Raw genomic sequence first — 19,329 nt, 5'->3', positions numbered from 1 at the left:
CCCTAATATATCAATGATCTCGTTCTGAATGTCATGTTAGAGCCATTTGTAGTCCAAAAGTCTCCTCCACTACCCTAGTTCATGCACATCGTCTTTTGAAACTCTTTTTAGTAAAAATTTTAACAATACTCATAATTACATACTTATGGCCGTGTGCACGAACGAAGATCAAATTAAAAACTCGGATCGGGAAAGGATCACTGGAAAATTCCATTGCACGAAGACGGTTCAACACTTGATCGCGATTTAGGAACATCAAAACGAGATTATCTTCTGATCGGCCATTCGTGACCGTTTTGGTGTCTGATCCTGGTTCACGATACTGACGCTTCGACTGCAGGCAGTTGTTTTTTAATATAAAAAGAGCGGAAAGTGATATCGAGGGTGTGCAAACGTTAGAGATGTTGGATGTACAATGCTGATAATTCGAGAACTATGTAAACTAAAAACTGCCAAAATAATAATAATAATTTGTGGTTCTGTGGTGCAAAGTCGTAATGTTTATAAATACTGTACTTTCTATCCCAGAACACAAAACATATATAAATGTCATATATTACGTGTAAGGTAAATTATAACACAGCAATGTTTACGATATTGCTACATGCTGTTGGAAATATGATTGTATAAATTTACGAAAATACATGTTACTGGCTATTTACTCCAGTTTACACGACACGACAATATAAATACATAAGAATTAAGAAATGAAAAATTCAAATACTTACCACAGTACAGTAATAATAGAAATAATAATAACATATCTTTATTTAGCGGGCGAGGTTCAGCATACGCTGTTCTCTCAAAATCGAATGCATTTGGTATGGCATTAAAGTCCCGTAGAAGAAGGTTCCATGCTTTCTCCTTCTCTTTTGTGTTGTACCGTCAGTTCTTTTTTAATATTATTCTTTTTTTACACTCCACTACATCCTTGTACATATTGACAAGGTTGATTAGTACATCTCTCAAATTCATAGAAATTGGCAGCCCGAATTATTTTCTTCTCCTACATGTTGATACTTTAACACATCACATTACTCTATTGGGTTCTTGATTGTCATTTGTTTTAGCCAACCAATCAGGTATAGCCTTACAAATTAATCTCGGATCAGTTGAACGGAATCTCCTGAACGTCGTTTTTCGTTGGTGCAATGCAAATCTTTAAACCAAGTTCATTTAGAGTGGATTACAATTGATCTCGTTCATCTGAACTTCGAAATAATCGGCGTTGGTGCACGCGGCCATTAGTATATAGTAATATGTCATGTGTTTTGCTGTTTCTGGTCATAGGCCCCCCCCCCAAAGTTGATGGTTTAGCGGTCTCAGCCCCCCAAATCGATGGTCTAGAACATTTCAAATGTGTATTTAAAGTTAAGTTCATGTGGCACAATTCTGAGTAAACTTTACAAGAGAAGCAAAATAATACATTAGATCTTCTAAAGCTAAATTATTTGGGGGCTCTGCCCCCACATCGTTAACATTGTGGGGGCTCGAGCCATCCCAAGAACGAGGAAACTTGAGGTATTGTTCATAGCATTTCGTCAATAGTAGATCTTAAGTTTTAAGAACTGCAAAAACAGAAGGGTGCCTTAGAAAAATTGTTAAATGTTTCAAATTTCGCCAGGACCGATAAATGGAAATAATGGCGATACACTTGATATCATGGAGTTTATTGTTAGGAATATAGTCGAAGTCATACTTTCATAAATTTCAAGAATTATATGGGATGTTTGTTATGCTGATTTAATGATACACGTGTTGCAGAAATCACATGCTGCACTCGATAGTTTAAAAATGATAATGAATATTTCCATAAGAGAACTTGAAATATTAGAAAATAAGTTTTTGAGAACTGAATTTGAAAATTCAGGCGCCAGTTGAAAATCCCTACATTTTACATTACCAATTTCGTTTTCAAATAAGCACTCAGAGAAGCTGTTATGAATTACACAGGAAAGGCAAGGTCAACCTTCACGAAAAGATTGGGAAGAGTTTTGTGGTGGCTGGCACGCATCCCACCCCCCTCCCCCATCTCCAATCTAACAGCGGAGCTGGAAGGGAGCCCCTGCCATTATAGTAACCAGCTTCGTAGGATACAAGAGATCTGACCAATAAAGACGTTTGGAACCCACGTGAGTGTCACCGAAAGAGCTCTCCCCCAATTTGTGCTGGAAACAGCAAAAGTAGACCGCCGCGCCATCTGTTGCCCACCGACGGAACTGCAATTTCCAAGCGCAGCGAGGTTTAAATGTAGGGTAATCTTTTATACCTTAACTATTCTATGATTCTATATTTCTACTTTCGACCGGACGTCATATCCTGATAGCAAGACTTTTCTAATTTTGATCTGGCAACTCTGCAGTCTATTTGGCGCTTTGGTTACTGTTTTGTTTTTTCATCTCTCTTGTTTATGTTTACCTTGAACACATGGAGTTGGTAAGGCTGGTTATTTTGTTCTCCTGGAAGAAAATTAGTACCTTCAGTGGTACATACTTTGGATGTAATGTAATTACACTGCGTATCAGTGCCGGGGGTTTAAACAGAAGTTTTCATCTATGTGTGTTCTTTACAGGGGTGAAATTACCATTGAATTCAAGGTGGAAGAGAGCGGAGCCTAAAGCCAAAGGGGCCCAAGTTCCTTTGTTTTATTGCGATTTCATCATGCTACGAATGCAATTTTGGTATGGTAACAGTTAGATATGGTTAAATGTGTTTTCACTACATCTAACTAGTACCGAATTTTTGCCACCTACCATCACTTTTTCTAGCTGTATAGATTTAATCACAATAAGTAGCTAATGAACTTAAGTTATGAGGGCAATCATAAACGGAGGACTCTGGACTCCAGATTTCACAATGCCCTGCAGATGCACTTGGAGAAAATTATTTGTATTTGTGTTCTCTGGGGTACTAGTTTACTATCCTTCGGACAGATTTCTTCATTTCTACAGAAGAAACTACTTACCGTAATAAGTTCCTGTAGTATTGTCTAACATCTGGAAGTTGTTTTGTGTGATGTGGGAATGTTTCATAGCGGAAATTCAACCATTGACGCATAGCCCCACAAACCATTCATACATAGCCCCACAAACCATTTCCGGTAAGGTTAGGTTAGGTAGGGTCACAATAGGTTACAATAGTTAAAAATTGGTTTCGAAAAAATTTTACGTAGCCCGACACACCATTCTCGCATAGCCCCACAAACCATTTGTGGAAACGTACGTTCTTTAGTTACAAAAACACTTTAAAAAAAATTGATCTAAAAACGTGAATACATGTTAAAAATGATCTGCGAAGCAGATAGGTAAATACAAATGTCAAAAATTGACGAAACTCAGAAGTTATAGGTGTCCGAAGGATAGTAAACATTTACCAAAAAAGTGTTTTTGTAACTGAAGAACGTTCGTTTCCGCAAATGGTTTGTGGGGCTATGTGAGAATGGTGTGTGGGGCTATCATGAATGGTTTGTGGAGCTATTGTGATTTTTTTTGGGACTATCTGGCAATGATTCTTGGGCTAGCATGAATGGTTTTTGGGGCCTATCTGTCAATGGTTTGTGATGACATAATGAACACGAAAGTAGGTATTTTTCGGTTAAGAAGGTGGAAACACTGCATACCCACTCCAAATTGACAAAACACAAGCATGGCACGTGATGATCCCGGAACCAAAAGAATTGCTCGTAATGTGAAAAATTGAAGTTATTTTCGTGTAAAAATCATAATGGCACCTTCAACTATGTTCCGCAATACACAGTTGGTAAGTACGAACCATCCGAAACACAAAATATCAAATTTTAATGTGTCTCCGATATAACAGACATTTACCAATCAAGCAATGCAAAATTTTTGAAAAAGAAAAAGTTAATCATACACAAAGATGGTGTTTCAAACACCAATTGCAAATTATCACTGGGGGAAAATGCAGTTTGCTTTACCGACACCCACATATCCGAATGGTTAGCCCTTTCCTCTAGTATTTGTTCACGGCCGACCTCCATGGTGGAATGCAAGTGGTCCTGGATCGGTAACCAGTGGATTTTTTTTTATTTGCTTCATTTTACTTTGCTTCTTGTGCCACTTTTGACTAACTTGCGAAGATGAGGATGAGTGATTACATGATGTAATTGATGATGGAAACTCACAAACATCCATGCCCATGCCGGGATTTGAATCCGGGGCTCCTGATGTCGAATCGCGATGTGCTAACACCACTCTTCTACAAGGGCCGGCGGTACCCAGTGGAGGCACATAGTGGTTCAGTTACCACTTTAGACTGTAGGGCCAGTCCCGATTAGCCTTTCTGTGCATAAAGTGGGCTTAAAACACCAAATCAACCAACCGTGGTAGAGTGGTTATCACAGTGGGGGTCGAATCCCCACCTGGGGATGGGTTTTCTTTGTGTTTGTCCCTTCCTTAATTATATCGTATCATCTTCGCGGTTAACGAAATGTGACAAAAAATCTACTCTAAATAACAAATATCAAATCATTGATAGATTTTTTTTTTTTTACTTCGATTTCCTGCCGCTTTTGGCTAATCGCGAAGATGATAAATTGATGAAGGGACACACACATAAAGAACACCCATGGCAAGCCGGGATCTCTGGCTTAGTAATCAAATGAAATCGTTTTTTATTTTCCAAAGGGGGTGGGAGTTACGTGTAATTTTTTTAGAAATACTGGGTGCTAAAGTGTGTGTGTGTGTGTGTGTGGGGGGGGGGGGGTTATGACCCCCATTAACCACCCTTGGGCACCCCTCGGATTGCTATGCAAAGTGTCGAGGTCACCTCACGTCACTCATGTTAACAGACGTAAATCACAATCGAATAGAACCATGTAAAAATTGTGTGGTTCTAGTTAGATATAGTGAAAACACATTTAACTCGTTTATTTCCGAATTATTTACATTTGTACTTACCTTATATGCATAGTGGAACATTTTTCAACTTGGGATTATGTTTCTTTGGTCATTGCTAATTTGGCGGGCAAATCTTGATTCACGTTGTCTATTGTCAGCTGATATGCAGTGTTTCCAAACTTACGAACTGATAAATGCCACACAAACTAGTCACAAAAGGTCTTTAAGCGAAAATTGATCCACAAACCATTCATGGAAGGTTAGGTTAGGTTCAGTTAGGTTAGGCAAACAGAAAATTAAATTGAAAAAAAAAAAAAACGCTCACAAGTCATCTTGTAAAACTACTGCGTGGTTGCTACACTAACACTTATTAACTGAAATATTATGGTTTTTAGGCTAAAATTGATCCACAAACCTTTCATGGAAGGTTAGGTTAGGTTCAGTTAGCTTTGGCAAACATAGAAAATTAAATTGGAAAAAAAAAATGCTCACGCTTCATGTAAAACTACCGCGTGGTTGCTACACTGACAGGGGCTACATAATCGAACGCATGGAACATTTGATTCCCGTAGTCGATGGTAATGGTGGCAGGAGCTATCATGCAACGGAGATACATGAATGTTGAAAATTACATTATTTACCGGCTGAATAAGTTGCACGAATGGAGAAAAAAACACTATTCCCAGCTTCCAAAAGTCCACACGAACTCAATTCCGTAAGTACTTTCCTGTCTTTTCTCCTGTAAATTTGAAGAAATGTGTTTTCACTATATTTAACTGTTACCAAAAATTCAATATATTTAAGGGGATAAACATGTAACAATACACACATTTTTGTAGTTTCTTCAATGATATTCATTTGGCTTTTTGAGTTTTGGAATAAATTTTTCATTTCATTATTCACTGCAGAGTACAAGACACAGGAACAAGAATGCACGCTCGTCATGTGTTCGAATCCCGGCTTTCATCAATTCCATCATATATCACTCTCATCCTCATCTTCGCGATAACCAAGTGTGGCAGAAAAGCGAAGTAAAATAAACGTAATCAACAACAACAATAAAAACACTCATTCTGTTGCCCAAATAAATACATGCTTACTCAATTGTTTTCATTGGAAGCCAAGAGCTACTAAATGTAAATAAAACGCTAGTAAAAATAGAGTGAGAGAGATAGAGCATGAGCAAATATTTGTTATTTAATCATTATATATTTTATATTTGGAAAAAGAAGAAACATTTTTGTCTGCACATAATAAGTTCCCATTTCATAAATAATGAAACTGCTTCCCATATTATACATACACATTGTACAATGTGTAAAAACGTAGAAAAAATTAATCAACTTTCGAAACCGTTACCCATGTAGGGCTGGTGACCAAATGTACCGAACTAAATTTATGTTGATTTTTTTTTTTTGCAATTAATATATGTCCATGTTTTACATAACATAAAATTTGTTCACAATGCAGAATCTCGAATATCTGATGTATTTAGTCATGATATGTGGCCCACGTACTTCTATCATGAAATACTTCCACAATTTTTATGTGTCTGAACCAGTTGCATGCACATACAAAATGTGTAGAACCATGTGTAAATACTAAGAAATGCAAAATATGTAAATTTTTCAAGAATGTGTTTGCAATTGTGCATTGTGTCAAATGCACATGGATCACATATGAACTACAGCCGCGGCCATGTAGGGGCCTACATGGTATATGGCAACAATATGCTGAATAATATTCCTGAATATATCAGCATCCTCATGGCAAGCATGTTTCCAATTTGTATTGAAGGTCAATTTTGCTGGCTCTGTGGCCAAGCATATCAATTGGTTGGCTTTTAATCCCATGAACAAAATTTTCAGGTTCGAAACTTGGTCTGTATTTTTATCAATCACATCTGATCATCACTCATCCTCATCATCATGATTAGTAAAGAGAGGCAGAAAATCAAGAGTGATACAATGTCAAAATTCTAACAGAATTAAAGCAACATGTGTAACCTGACAAAAAAAAAAAAGTAGAATTATTTTCGGCACCAGCAACTAAATTTCAGTCGCAGCAAGATCTTCATCATTATCAGCATCTGCCTGTCCAAGTGTTTATTGTTTAACTCCAATTCTTTCATGGCCACTGCATTTTTTACGTAGTAAGGTAAACCATGCCATGAAGGCACATTTAGGGGATGTGGGGGTAGGGCCCCACACATTTTCAGTCTCTGCTCTTTTGGAGGTGATGTGACCAGCACTATGCTCCATCTGCCTTTATCCCCCAGGTTGCCCCCAGGCAAACCCCAGAACCACTTTTTGCAGGGACAAAGTCAGAAAAATTCCAACCTTAGATCACCCACCCTGGAAACAACCCGGGTCTCCCACATGACAGTCAAATGCCCTACCAACTAGAGTGTGAGTGATTTGCTTTATTTTACTTTGCTTTTTCTGCCACTTTTGGCTAATTTCCAAAGATGGGGATGAGTGATGAAATTGATGAATGAACACTCACAAACATTCATGCCCAGACCTGGAGTCAAGGCTGGGACCGCTGACATTGTAGCACGATGTGCTAATCACTCCATCACAGGGGCTGGTCCTTACCGACTAGACTGCTGTGGTATTTTACATGGTTTGATTTCTAATTATGTCTGTTAACACATACTTCAGAGGTTTCGTGACTACTTACTACACTTTTTCTGGAGAACAATTTTTCCCTCCCATGCACTTCTATCTGATTGTTTGCAAGAAGTCATTCATTTACTGTTGTCTTAGATACAGACTGCTGCTACCATCTTATTTCACATGCGTGGGATGTGAAAGAGTATTATTTCACTCCTAAATGTTTTTGTTATTGTTAGTCTGGTTAGGTTTAGGGCTCTTGGTAGTAATAAAATATTCTGAAATCCTTTGATTGTTAGATTAGGTGGGTCACCTTTAGGTCTCCAGCAGTAGAATAATGCCCCTAAATTCTTTAAACACCTGATCACACCTTGAGTAAAAATATAAATATGCTGACCAAGGCAGTAATTTATTTTATTAAAAACATAAACTAAACGTAACGTTTCAACCTTCTAGCAAGGTCTTCATCAGACTCTGTATCAAGTACAAAAGTAACAAGATACCAAAAACAGGGCATTAAATACACAAAACATTACTCCCTCCAGACTAATAGAAAGTTGTTTTGGAACTTTCTCGCAGGTGGCTTTCACTATACTTTCACCTAAAAGGCGAAAAATATATACTTTCATATAGAATGTGGATTGGGCTTTATATATCACGCTCTTTTTCCTTCATTTTCTTCCTTCTCCTCTCCTCTTTCTCTCTTATCCTTTCCACTCTTTCTAACACTTTCTTCCATTCTTTGTTTAACTTCAGTCCCCCATTCCAGTTCATTGTGTCTTCTTCACCTTTCTTCTCTATTTCCTTGGCTTCCTTCCATTTTCTCACTAGCATTCTCTTCTCCCTTCCTATCTGCTTAGCCTCATCCCACTCTATATGTTTTTGGTATCTTGTTACTTTTGTACTTGATACAGAGTCTGATGAAGACCTTGCTAGAAGGTTGAAACGTTACGTTTAGTTTATGTTTTTAATAAAATAAATTACTGCCTTGGTCAGCATATTTATATTTTTTCATAATAATGGAAACAAGGCTTAATGGTGTTATAATCACACCTTGAGCACAAAACGTCCTATGAGCCTCACATGATAATCTGCAAATAATTGACGAAAGTTCAGCAGGGGGAAGAGAGACTACATTCCATCTTACTATTTCACAATTCTGTATTACATCCACAACAGGGGTGTATCTAGTATGACTCCCAAAAATATCATTTTTGTCTACATTTATTGCAGTTTTACTTGTAATTGTATAGTGTACATTTCATACTTCTTATGCAAAAATGGAACCCGTATTAACCATGTAAACAAAACCAAACTAAAAGTTTCACTACTCACACGGTTGCAAATTGACTACACATATATGTACAAAAAAATCCTTTCCAAAATATTCTATCAAAGTGGCTTACAGGGGTGTCGCGAAATGTTCCAATACTTTCACTGAAATTACACTTCCAAATATGTGCTTATTTAGTACTTTTTACATGTAAAATGTTTCTGAATTTGAAATATGGGTTTATTTTTTCACCTTAAGGCAAGCAACCAAACTACACTAACTAATCCTCACAAGTGCTAGATAGGCTTCCTTTCTGACTTGGGCACTGCAGAATTATCTTGAAATACTAAGGGTGTCATGAAACGAAACAGTTTGGGAACCCCTGTTCTATCATACAGTCTTCATTCCGTTTACTAGGTCACTGATACATTTGATCACATAAGAAAAATGCTCCCTCATTGCTTGAAACTTTGATCTGCTTGAAAATGCTTCATCTCTTCTTTTTTCAAGAGTATAGGTCTCGTTCCGAAAGTTGCATGAGTTTAACACGTTAAACAAGTTATGCTAACTGGCTGTCCCATAAGTGCTTCCGTGCATTTCTTGAGATTCGTTATGCTGTCCCAAAAGTCGCATTCTGTACGTTTCGTGCAAGAACGAGATTCACCAAATGCAAGGGCCAGGAGGCTGGTTTGTTCGGTGAGAATCGTCTGCTGCTTGGAGACAACGCGTGTGCTTGATGGATCCAAACTGAACTACTTCGAAAATCTATTATAATTTTAACATGCCTTAGTATGACTCAACTGTTCTTAGAATGTGATTAAAATGAGTAACAGTGTCCGCAGTAGTGTTTATATTTGCCATTAAGAACATTCCTTCTGCTGGGTGCCATGTGGAAACGTTCTCTAAACAAAATGCTGCACCTGCACCTGCGCTTTCGCCTAGAGCGTCCGATAAGTCTGCAAAATAACTGGTTTCACCAGATTCACGAGCCCAGTTATTTTCATTGAATGTGTTTGTTACGTTAAGACTTTTGGAACACACCCATAATATTGTGCTTATATTAAGCTACGATCGGTCATGGTTGCATGCCACACTCACAATTTAATAAAGTGTCATTTTAATAATATTTAAAATATTGGCCTGCAGCACACTTTACCAACTTTTAGAGTACCACTGGAAGTACAACAAATTAATTTCAAAAAATTAAAATTTGAATTTTAAATTCTTATACACAATTTTTTTTGTTGATTAATATATTCCTTAACATTTGTGACTTGTGTTTGTAGATGTATGTATTTCGAGCATGAACAAGTGAAGTGGCAAATGTAAACTACTCTGCACCTGAAATTAAATATTATATATGTATAAATATATATATATATATATATATATATATATATATATATATATATATATATATATATATATATATGTGAGTGTGTACGTATGCCATTTAATTGAATTAGTATTTTGTGGATACGTTGTATTGGCCGACACACATATCTCTGCCATGATCGGTGCAGCACAATGCGAGAACCAGTGTTGCTAATCTGTTCGATAGAAAAATCGCTACAGTGCACCAAGGCACATCTGTTTGTAGAACAAGGAAATTAGAGAACTCAGCTCTATCTAAACATTGAGTTTGAGTTTTAAACACCATGCATTATAACAACTTATTTTCTGCATGTTGCTATGCAATGCTCTACAATGTTTTTTTCTTCAAAACGGTCTAGAATACATTTTTAGAGTGCCAAACCATCCAATGGTGGTTGCAAGACCATTTTAGAAAAATTTAATTTTTAGTAAATAGGTTTGTACATTTTTCTAGATATCAAAACCAATGTTCAAAAAAAATATTGTCTTTAGTTCTCCTGGAGCAGCCATGTTTCCAACATGGCGCATGGCTTTTTTGCTCTTGTAGCATTGATTGATTGATTGATTGATTTGGTGTTTTAAGTCCACTTTATGCACAGTAAGGCTAATCGGGACTGAACCTACAGTTTAAAGTGGGATCCGAACCACTTGTGCCTCCACCGGGTATCGAATCTGGGACCCCTTGTTTACAAGGTGACGACGCTACCACTGCGCCATCAGGGAGGCTGCTCATGTAGCAGTATACAGAAACCTTAATATCTCAAAAACCATTAAAGCTAGAGACCTGAAACAAAATTTATTTTGTAGCTAATGAAGTGTACTTCCTATGATATACAGGTATGTTTTGCTTGAAATTGCATCATAAGTACAAAAATTGTGGTGTAAAATGGGGTAACAATAGTTAAAAAATTGCATTTTTAAGCCCGATTTTTTTAATGAAGGGTTTTAGTCTAAGGCTTAATTTTTTTCATGTGTAGACCTACCTGCAGGGTGTCTGTAAATAAAATATCAGTGCTTAGAAATGCACCTTTCTTTTACAGCATGGGCTCAAACATTGTCATTGAATTTTGACAGTTTTCGGGGTTAAATATCTCAGATGGGTCCCCTTTAAAAATTCTGAAATTTGGCACATAGGAAGCCCTTCATGAACCTAACTCACAGTAAAAATCTCAACTTTTAGATTCAACTCGTTTTGGTCAATATGAGGTAACGTATGTCACGTAATTTCTGACCTTGCAAAGTAAGGTTAAACTTTTCTTTTTCTTTTTTAAATTTGGGTTAAATAAAGGCTCAGAAAATATAGTAACATACGGTTTTAATACTTGACTTACCATAAATTGAAATTACAAGGTATGACAATTGAAAATCTGCAAAATTTCTTTGCAAAAGGTTTGATTTATTAGGTACCCACGACCAGTTGGTATTGTCAGCTCCAGTTTCCTATTCAATCTCTTTGTTAAATCAGGCAGGATTCTTTGTTCTTTCACTAAGTTCCTAAGTAAATTATCAGAAACCTTCAGTTCAGCACATATTTTTTCTCGACCAATTGGTAGCAATCAAAATGATGATTCTGACCTTTTCAACATTAGTTTTTTGCTCATTTAAATTTTTCTTCTTATAATTTCAATTATATGATTGTACTGGCCACTCAAAGAATTGTCACACTTGCTTTCCTTTTCTTCAGTTTTAACCTTTTGTCTCCCAAGCATCTCGGGTGAGATTCCCAAATGTAAGCCTCACGGTCCCAAGCATCTCGATCGAGACACTGTGTCAAGGTCGTAGTTTTTACGTTATAACCTTTCTATTTTTGGCTAGAATTTCGAATATTTTTTATATATTGTTCCTAACACATGTATTTAACAGAAATGTTGTTTGCATTTTTTTTTGTCTTCATGAAATTGGAGGGGAAAAGTGAGAAAAGGGACTTCTCTTTTGCGTCTCTTTTCAAGGTCAAATTTTTGCCGACAAAGGAAGACCGGCTTTGTTGTTCTAAAGCAATGCTTTTCACTCCCTCCTGTTAACTGCATTCGAAGGAAGCTTGTTTATAAGTATCCAATGTCAAAATGAAAGTTTTCCATGAGGGTGCAAGCAGGGGGGAGGGGGAAGACTGGTTGTTGAATCTGCGTTGTGAGAATGGAATTTCAAAGCGCGCTGAAGGAAACCTTTGTTTTTTTAGCACAAGTGTCCACAAGTTGCGACAGGGGTTACCCTGCATTTGTCTAAAACTAGAATTTCAAGCAGCTGCAAGAATCGGCGCTCATTTTTCACTGCGTTCTAGCTTTTCGTCCATGAATGTTGTGCGTAGGTGTCGTTTTGTGCCCAAGTGCGAGGACATTTTTTGGGTGAAGTGACAATTTTTTAAAATAATTTTTGAGGGGATTTCCCCCTTTCCCCCTCCATATGTACGCCGAATGTGCATAAATTATATATTGTCTGAATCTGTGATTCATTCTGCTTACAACGGTATATCTTTCATATCTCTAGGGCATTTAGTTTCTGAGCTATAGTCATTTCAAGGTACCACTGCATTTTGAAGCTTGAATCAGTGGCATGCTGACCATTCCTTTTGGAGGTACAACTCAAGTTACATTGGTCATACGACAATGATGCAAATATTTTTCTGTTTCTTACATGCTAGCGATAATTTCTATGTGCATTTTGAACTTTTCATATATTTTTTTTCGGGGGGCCAGGGGGTGGGGGGGGGCGAAACCCCATTTTTTAAAAAAAAAATATTTTCAGGGGATTTTTCCCCTTTCCCCTCCATATATACGCCGAATATCGTCTGAATCTGTGATTCATTCTGCATACAATGGTATATCGTTCATATCTCCAGGGAAAATAGTCTCTGAGCTAAAGTCATTTCAAGGTACCGCTGCATTTTGAAGCTTGAATCAGTGGCATGCCGACCATTCCTTTTGGGGGTACAACTCAAGTTACATTGATCATATGTTAAAAATGCAAATATTTTTGTGTTCCTTACATATCGGCGATCATTTCCATGTGTATGTCGACACTGTCATGTACTTTTTTTATTGGAGGGGGGGTGGGGGAACCAAATTTTTTTCCCCGAAATTTTGGAATTTTGAGAGTTAGCCCCCTCCCCCCGCCACATTTACGCCGAATTTGCATAAATTTCATATAGTCTGAATCTGTGATTCATTCCGCGTACAACGGTATATCACTCATCTCTCTAGGGCAATTAGTCTCCGATCTACACTCATTTAATTGAAACTCTGCATTTTGCTCAAAATCGGCTCGGGACCAAGAGGCTTACTTGTGAAAATGGCCTTGGGACTCAAATACTTAGTGAAAAGCAACTTTCCAGTTTCGTTTGCGCTCCTTGTAGGATGTGAATAGTTTTTCGAGCAAGATCACTTTATTGTTTTTCTACAATCAGCCTCCTCAGTTTTGAAACAGGAGATGCATAAAAAACAGAACAGACTTCATGCTTTTCCTTTAGTTTTCCTTGGCTTGGCACAAAGACATGATTTCAATTCTGGCATTTAAGTAAGTTACTTTCTTCACATATGAAACTTGTACTCCAACATATCAGGCATATTGATTTAACTGGTATAAGGCTTTCTTGACATTTTTTTTACCTTACCTTACTCAACCTTTTCTTTAAGTGGTACTTCTGAAGATCACAACATACTTTACCATATAAAAAGCTATATTTAATGGTATTTGCATATTGTCTCTAAGCCATACACCTGTAGTCTTGACCTAAGAAGTGTTATCATTTTCACTGACTTTGTTAAGATTAGTTAGGTCTTTGAGAACCTTACCAAAAGGGTATTTATGACAGTCCTCTCCAGTTAAAAATATTACAGAACACTCCATTTCCTGTCACAGATAACGAACATTCACAAGTCACTACTGTCGGCACATTAGGCAAAGGAAGAATGACAGCAGAGATTGTACATGCACAGATCAATTCCAGGCTTGACCCACATCCTATCAAAACATGTCTCTGAATCTTCTGCTGTGTATGACTCATCTATTTCAATGAATGTCTTTTCTTGAGGAAAAAAAGTGGAAAATAAATGAAACAAAATCAAAATATAATATATTCTACCAGCTTTGACACTCCAAAATAAATAGCCTACTTTCAGTGGAGTGCCCTAGGAGGGGTTTGTGGAGGTCATAACCCAATACCTTTGGCCTAGTATTCCATAAACAATTACGTCAAAGGGAGGATAATGTGGCAAAAACAGGGCTGTATACTAAAAAAGTATATGTAACCCCCCTCCCCTCCCTTTCGAAATTTCTGGGCATGCCACTGCCTATCTTAAGCTGCATGTACTGCTACATTGATAAAAATATGGGGGAAGCTCAGTTTTGGAGTTGACAATACCAACTGGTCGTGGGTACCTAATAAATCAAATTCAATTTATGGTAAGTCAAGTATTAAATCCGTATGTTACTATATTTTCTGAGCCTTTATTTAACCCAAATTTAAAAAAGAAAAAGAAAAGACTTCATTATTCTAAGTATGCAATGTAGTGTAACCTTACTTTGCAACATCAGAAATTAGGTGACATACGTTACCTCATATTGACCAAAACGAGTTGAATCTAAAAGTTGAGATTTTTACTGTGAGTTAGGTTCATGAAGGGCTTCCTATGTGCCAAATTTTAGAATTTTTAAAGGGGACCCATCTGAGATATTTAACCCCGAAAACTGTCAAAATTTAATGAACGGCCATGTTTGAGCCCATGCTGTAAAAAAGGGGTGCATTTCTAAGCACTGATATTTTCTTTACAGACACCCTGCAGGTAGGTCTACACATGAAAAAAAAAATTAAGCCTTAGACTAAACCCCTTCATTAAAAAAATCGGGCTTAAAAATGCAATTTTTTAACTATTGTTACCCCATTTTACACCATAATTTTTGTACTTATGATGCAATTTCAAGCAAAACATACCTGAATATCATAGGAAGTATACTTCATTAGCTACAGAATAAATTTTGTTCCAGGTCTCTAGCTTTAATGGTTTTTGAGATATTAAGGTTTCTGTATACTGCTACATGAGCAAAAAAAAGCCATGCGCCATGTTGGAAAAATGGCTGCCCCAGGAGAACTAAAGACAATATTTTTTTTGAACATTGGTTTTGATATCTAGAAACCTGTACACACCTATGTACTAAAAATGATTTTTTTTCTAAAATGATCATGCAACTAAATATTTTAAAATTGGTTGATTTGACATGGAATGACCCTTTAAGGAATTAAACTGAGTAATTTTAGAGATTTCATTGGTCCGCAATTTTGCAGTAAAACTTTTAAAATAATATTTCTTAGCTTACTAGAGGAATGGTGGTAATAGGTAAGATCACACACATTCTATTTTTGATAAGCGCCATAAATGCAAAGCTTTTGAGTTGCACTTTTTATAGTTGCAATATAACTTAAAGGATTGGTCTCACATTGTATCTGAGAAAAATTGGTCACCATGTTTAAAGATAGTGGGCGACAGACTGGTTTAACATGTTTTGCGAGAACTTTAAATTATGCTTATATTTGACTAGGTTATATTTTCGTACATTAAGAAACACAAGTCTCAGTAATGTTACAGCATCACTTGAGTTTTAAGTTTTTAATAAAAACTGTGTAATGTAGTGTGTGTGTTTTAGGAAGGTTGGGGTTAAGTCACCAATTTTGAGACCACAATAACTGCAGCAAATTTAGAGGTTTTTAGTTGAAATTAGTCCAACTAGATATACCTAGGGAATGGCTCTGTTTTGCATTTGCATTTGTTCAAAGCATTTCAAGAGTGTAGATAAAAAATGGATTTTTCTTATGCTGAGGTAGATTCCAAATTCTGATGACACTTTCAAATCTCTGCCTAAACTACTTTTTTGGATATTAAGAGTCTTAAGAATTTTAGATTCTTTTCTTAAGCTATAATTTGACAATAAATGTTTTGAAATATAGTGCATGTTTTGGGATCGTTGTGGACCAAATTGGAAGTCACCAATGTTTTGACCATGAGAATTGCCATTCTCATAGCATTTGAAAGCTTATTGTGGAGTAGTTGGAATAAAGCCAGCTTACGGAAGGTGTTTGCATTTTGGTATGATTGCATTTGCAAGTTTTCTTGATCAAGCAGGAGTAATTACTCGTTCCGTTTCTGATTCAGCATTAATGCTAGCCAGATATTTTGGATGGTGTATAAGGTATTCATTCCATTTGGATGAAATCGGCCAAACAATTGAAAATTGCAAGCTTATAATTTGGCATGGTTAATACATGGGGGAGGTAAAAGTCCAGAAAAATAATGGGGAAAACACAACTGTGATAAACTGTGAACAAACTGTATTGAAGCAGATTTAAAACATTGTGTTACAAGTTAACCAAAAAAGTTCTTGCCGTTTTTGACGTCCCATTAATCATGCGCTCACAGAGAGGAAACGAAATGATGCACGTGCCTGCCAAGCGATCGGGAGTTAGTCTAACCATCGACTGTCAGTAATACAGGCACGTTGCACACACACAGCAGTCATAGCTCCTCCAGTGTCAAAGAGAAATGGAGGTATTGAAGCAGCTTGTTCGCGTGTGCTTGTTGTATGACTTTATAGTGGGCCTGTCAGCTGCCGCATAAAGTTGCCGCATTGCCAGGCATTTGGGGAGAATGCCGTGAACGAACGCACTGCCAGGCATTGGTTCCAGAAATTCCGTTATGGAGATGTGAGCCTTTCGGATGAACCACATGTGTTGGATGACGAGGCCCTGAAAGCAGCCATCGAGGAGGACAGTGGTCTAACGTGTGATGAACTTGCAAAAAGGTTCCATGTTTTCGCTGAAACAGTCAGACTGCACCTGCATGGGATAGGGAAGTCATACAAGTTAAGCAAGTGGGTACCCCACACATTGTCTGCAGCCAACAAGGAACAACAAGTGACAGCCTGTTTGTCCTTGCTCACTCGGCACTTGAACACACCCATATTTGATCACTTGCTTACTGGTGACGAAAAGTGACACTCCCGACACTCCCAAGCATACCAGACATTGGTTGTCGCCACGTGACCCTGTTCCTCACACCTCAAGACCACCTCTGCACCCACGAAAGGTTATGCTCTCTGGTGGAATTATCGGCAAGTGGTCCATTACAAGCTCCTTCCACCTGGTCAAACCATCACTGCTGACCTCTACTCTCAGCAGTTGCAAAGGGTGCACCGGGCATTGCGACAGAAGGAGCCGGCATTGGTGAATTGCAAGGGTGTGCTGTTCCTGCACGACAATGCCAAGCCACATGTGGCAAAGAGGACCCGGGAGACCCTTCAGCAACTTGGCTGGGAGACACTGTGCCATCCACCACATTCACCGGACCTTGCACCAACAGATTACCACCTGTTTCATTCCCTCGACAACCACCTCCGTGGGAGATCCTTTGCAAATGAGGGAGACCTGTGGAACGCACTCACGGACTTCTTTGCATCCAAGCCCGCCGAGTTTTATCACCAGGGTATTGTGCAGCTGCAGGAACGTTGGCAAAAGGTGTTGGATGCTGATGGACATTACTTCGATACCTAAAGGTACGTACTGTCCACTGTATTGCTCTTTGTTTATCACTGCTCTAGAACGGCAAGAACTTTTTTGGTTACCAAGTACATAGTATTTTTTGGATTATTTAATGGTCTATGCATATTAAATAAATTAGAAAAAAATGTGTTTGTAGCATAATTCATTCCAACATATGTACAACACTGCATTCGCAAAATAATTTGTTTCATAAACTGAAGTTCCGAATGGATTTGATTGATTGATTTGCTTTATTTTACTGTGCTTTTGTGCAACTTTTGAATAATTTGCGAAGATGGGGATAATTGATGATGTGATGAAATTGATGAATGGACACTCACACATCCATGCCCAGACTGAGATTCGAACCCAGGACCCTTGGCATCATAGCATGATGTGCTAACTACTCCACCACAGGGACTATCGAAGTTCAGAATGAAATATTTACTAATAGTATTAACTGAAAATGTGCATAATCTTGAAAAATGTGTGATTTAACATCTAAATTTGAGTATCATTATGGAGGAAGAAGGTAGCAAACCTAAGTAAGAAAATTAAAAGTCTGTAAAAAGTTATTTACTGCTTTTTTTTCTGGGAAGAAATGTTCCGGCACTATTCAAGTTGATATGTTATGTTACCGTGTTGTTTGTTAATGTGTTCATCACAACAACTACCCAAATTTGTGTTATTTTCATAAACGATGATGCATCCAAGTATACACACACACACACATACATATGGGTTTCTCTTGTTTGTTTCACTGGTTGAGCGATTGACTCGCTTTATTTTACTCCTCTTTTCTGCCACATTTGGCTAATCACAAAGATGAAAATGAATGATGATATGATGAAATTGATGAAGGGACATACAAAGAATACCCATGCCCAGGCTGGGATTCAAACCCAGGACCTCTGGCATTGTAGGCATTTCTCTTGTTAGAATAAAATGTTATTAGTCCTCACCTATAATAAGGTGGCAGTATGGAGTACCGTTGTTGACTACCAGAAGGCACAAAGCAACAGCATTAACTATTACACCATCCAGGAAGAGTTGAATCAAGTTTTGGACAAATATTTTAGAACAGAAATATTAAATAACTGTTCCTTGTGACAATTGTCTCTGGAGCAAGGGTGTGCATAGCATGAGAAAAGGGAAGGAAATAGAGTGGTCAGAGCAAAGCAGTATATGCTGCTGTGAAGGCAGGTAACTGCAGTTGCTTACTCCTCCCCAGGCAATCCATTTCTCTTTCCCATGTTCATTGGTGAAGCCATCTCGCGTTACTACTTGCGCAGAGACTTGTTTTTGTTCGCTTGCTCTAGAGAGAGTTGGGACAGGGTAGAAAGCAATACAAATTGAATGTTATGATACATTACTACTAGGGGAATAATTTATTTCATTCTTAAGATATATATTTTTAAATATAACCTTAAAAACCCAATAAAACCCAGTTTCGCCCAGGTTTTATCTGAAAAAATAATAATGAAAAACCCACCTGGGTTGGGTTTTTCGAAGAAACCTGGGCAAAATGCCAACCCTGCCTATTGCATGACAATTCTAAACCACACACAGCCAACACAACAAAGGAATGTCTGAAAAAATTCAAGTGGGAAGTCCTGACCCCCCCCCCCCCCTCTATAGTCTAGATCTGTCCCCGTGTGACTTCCACATCTTTGGTGAGCTCAA

At 37.7% G+C, this 19,329-nt stretch overlaps 1 protein-coding gene across 4 annotated transcripts in view; it reads left to right on the top strand.

Moving 5' to 3' along the window:
- The first annotated feature begins 2,404 nt into the window (after nucleotides 1–2,404).
- LOC145999698 (uncharacterized) overlaps nucleotides 2,405–19,329 on the top strand; it is a 63,586-nt gene continuing 46,661 nt past the window's right edge. For 3 of the 4 annotated variants that reach the window (XM_083136940.1, XM_083136938.1, XM_083136941.1), the window contains exon 1: nucleotides 2,405–2,436. In XM_083136940.1, coding sequence (XP_082993066.1) covers nucleotides 2,428–2,436 — 9 coding nt within the window. In that variant the 5' untranslated portion in view covers nucleotides 2,405–2,427. The remainder of the gene's footprint in view (nucleotides 2,437–19,329) is intronic. The other variant, XM_083136939.1, reaches the window with a different exon arrangement.

The sequence above is a fragment of the Lepisma saccharinum genome, chromosome 15 (genome assembly GCF_977018435.1).
Source record: "Lepisma saccharinum chromosome 15, izLepSacc3.1, whole genome shotgun sequence".
Lineage (NCBI taxonomy): Eukaryota > Metazoa > Arthropoda > Insecta > Zygentoma > Lepismatidae > Lepisma > Lepisma saccharinum.
The sequence above is the reverse complement of the archived record's forward strand: the minus strand, read 5'-3'. Positions and strand labels throughout refer to the sequence as shown.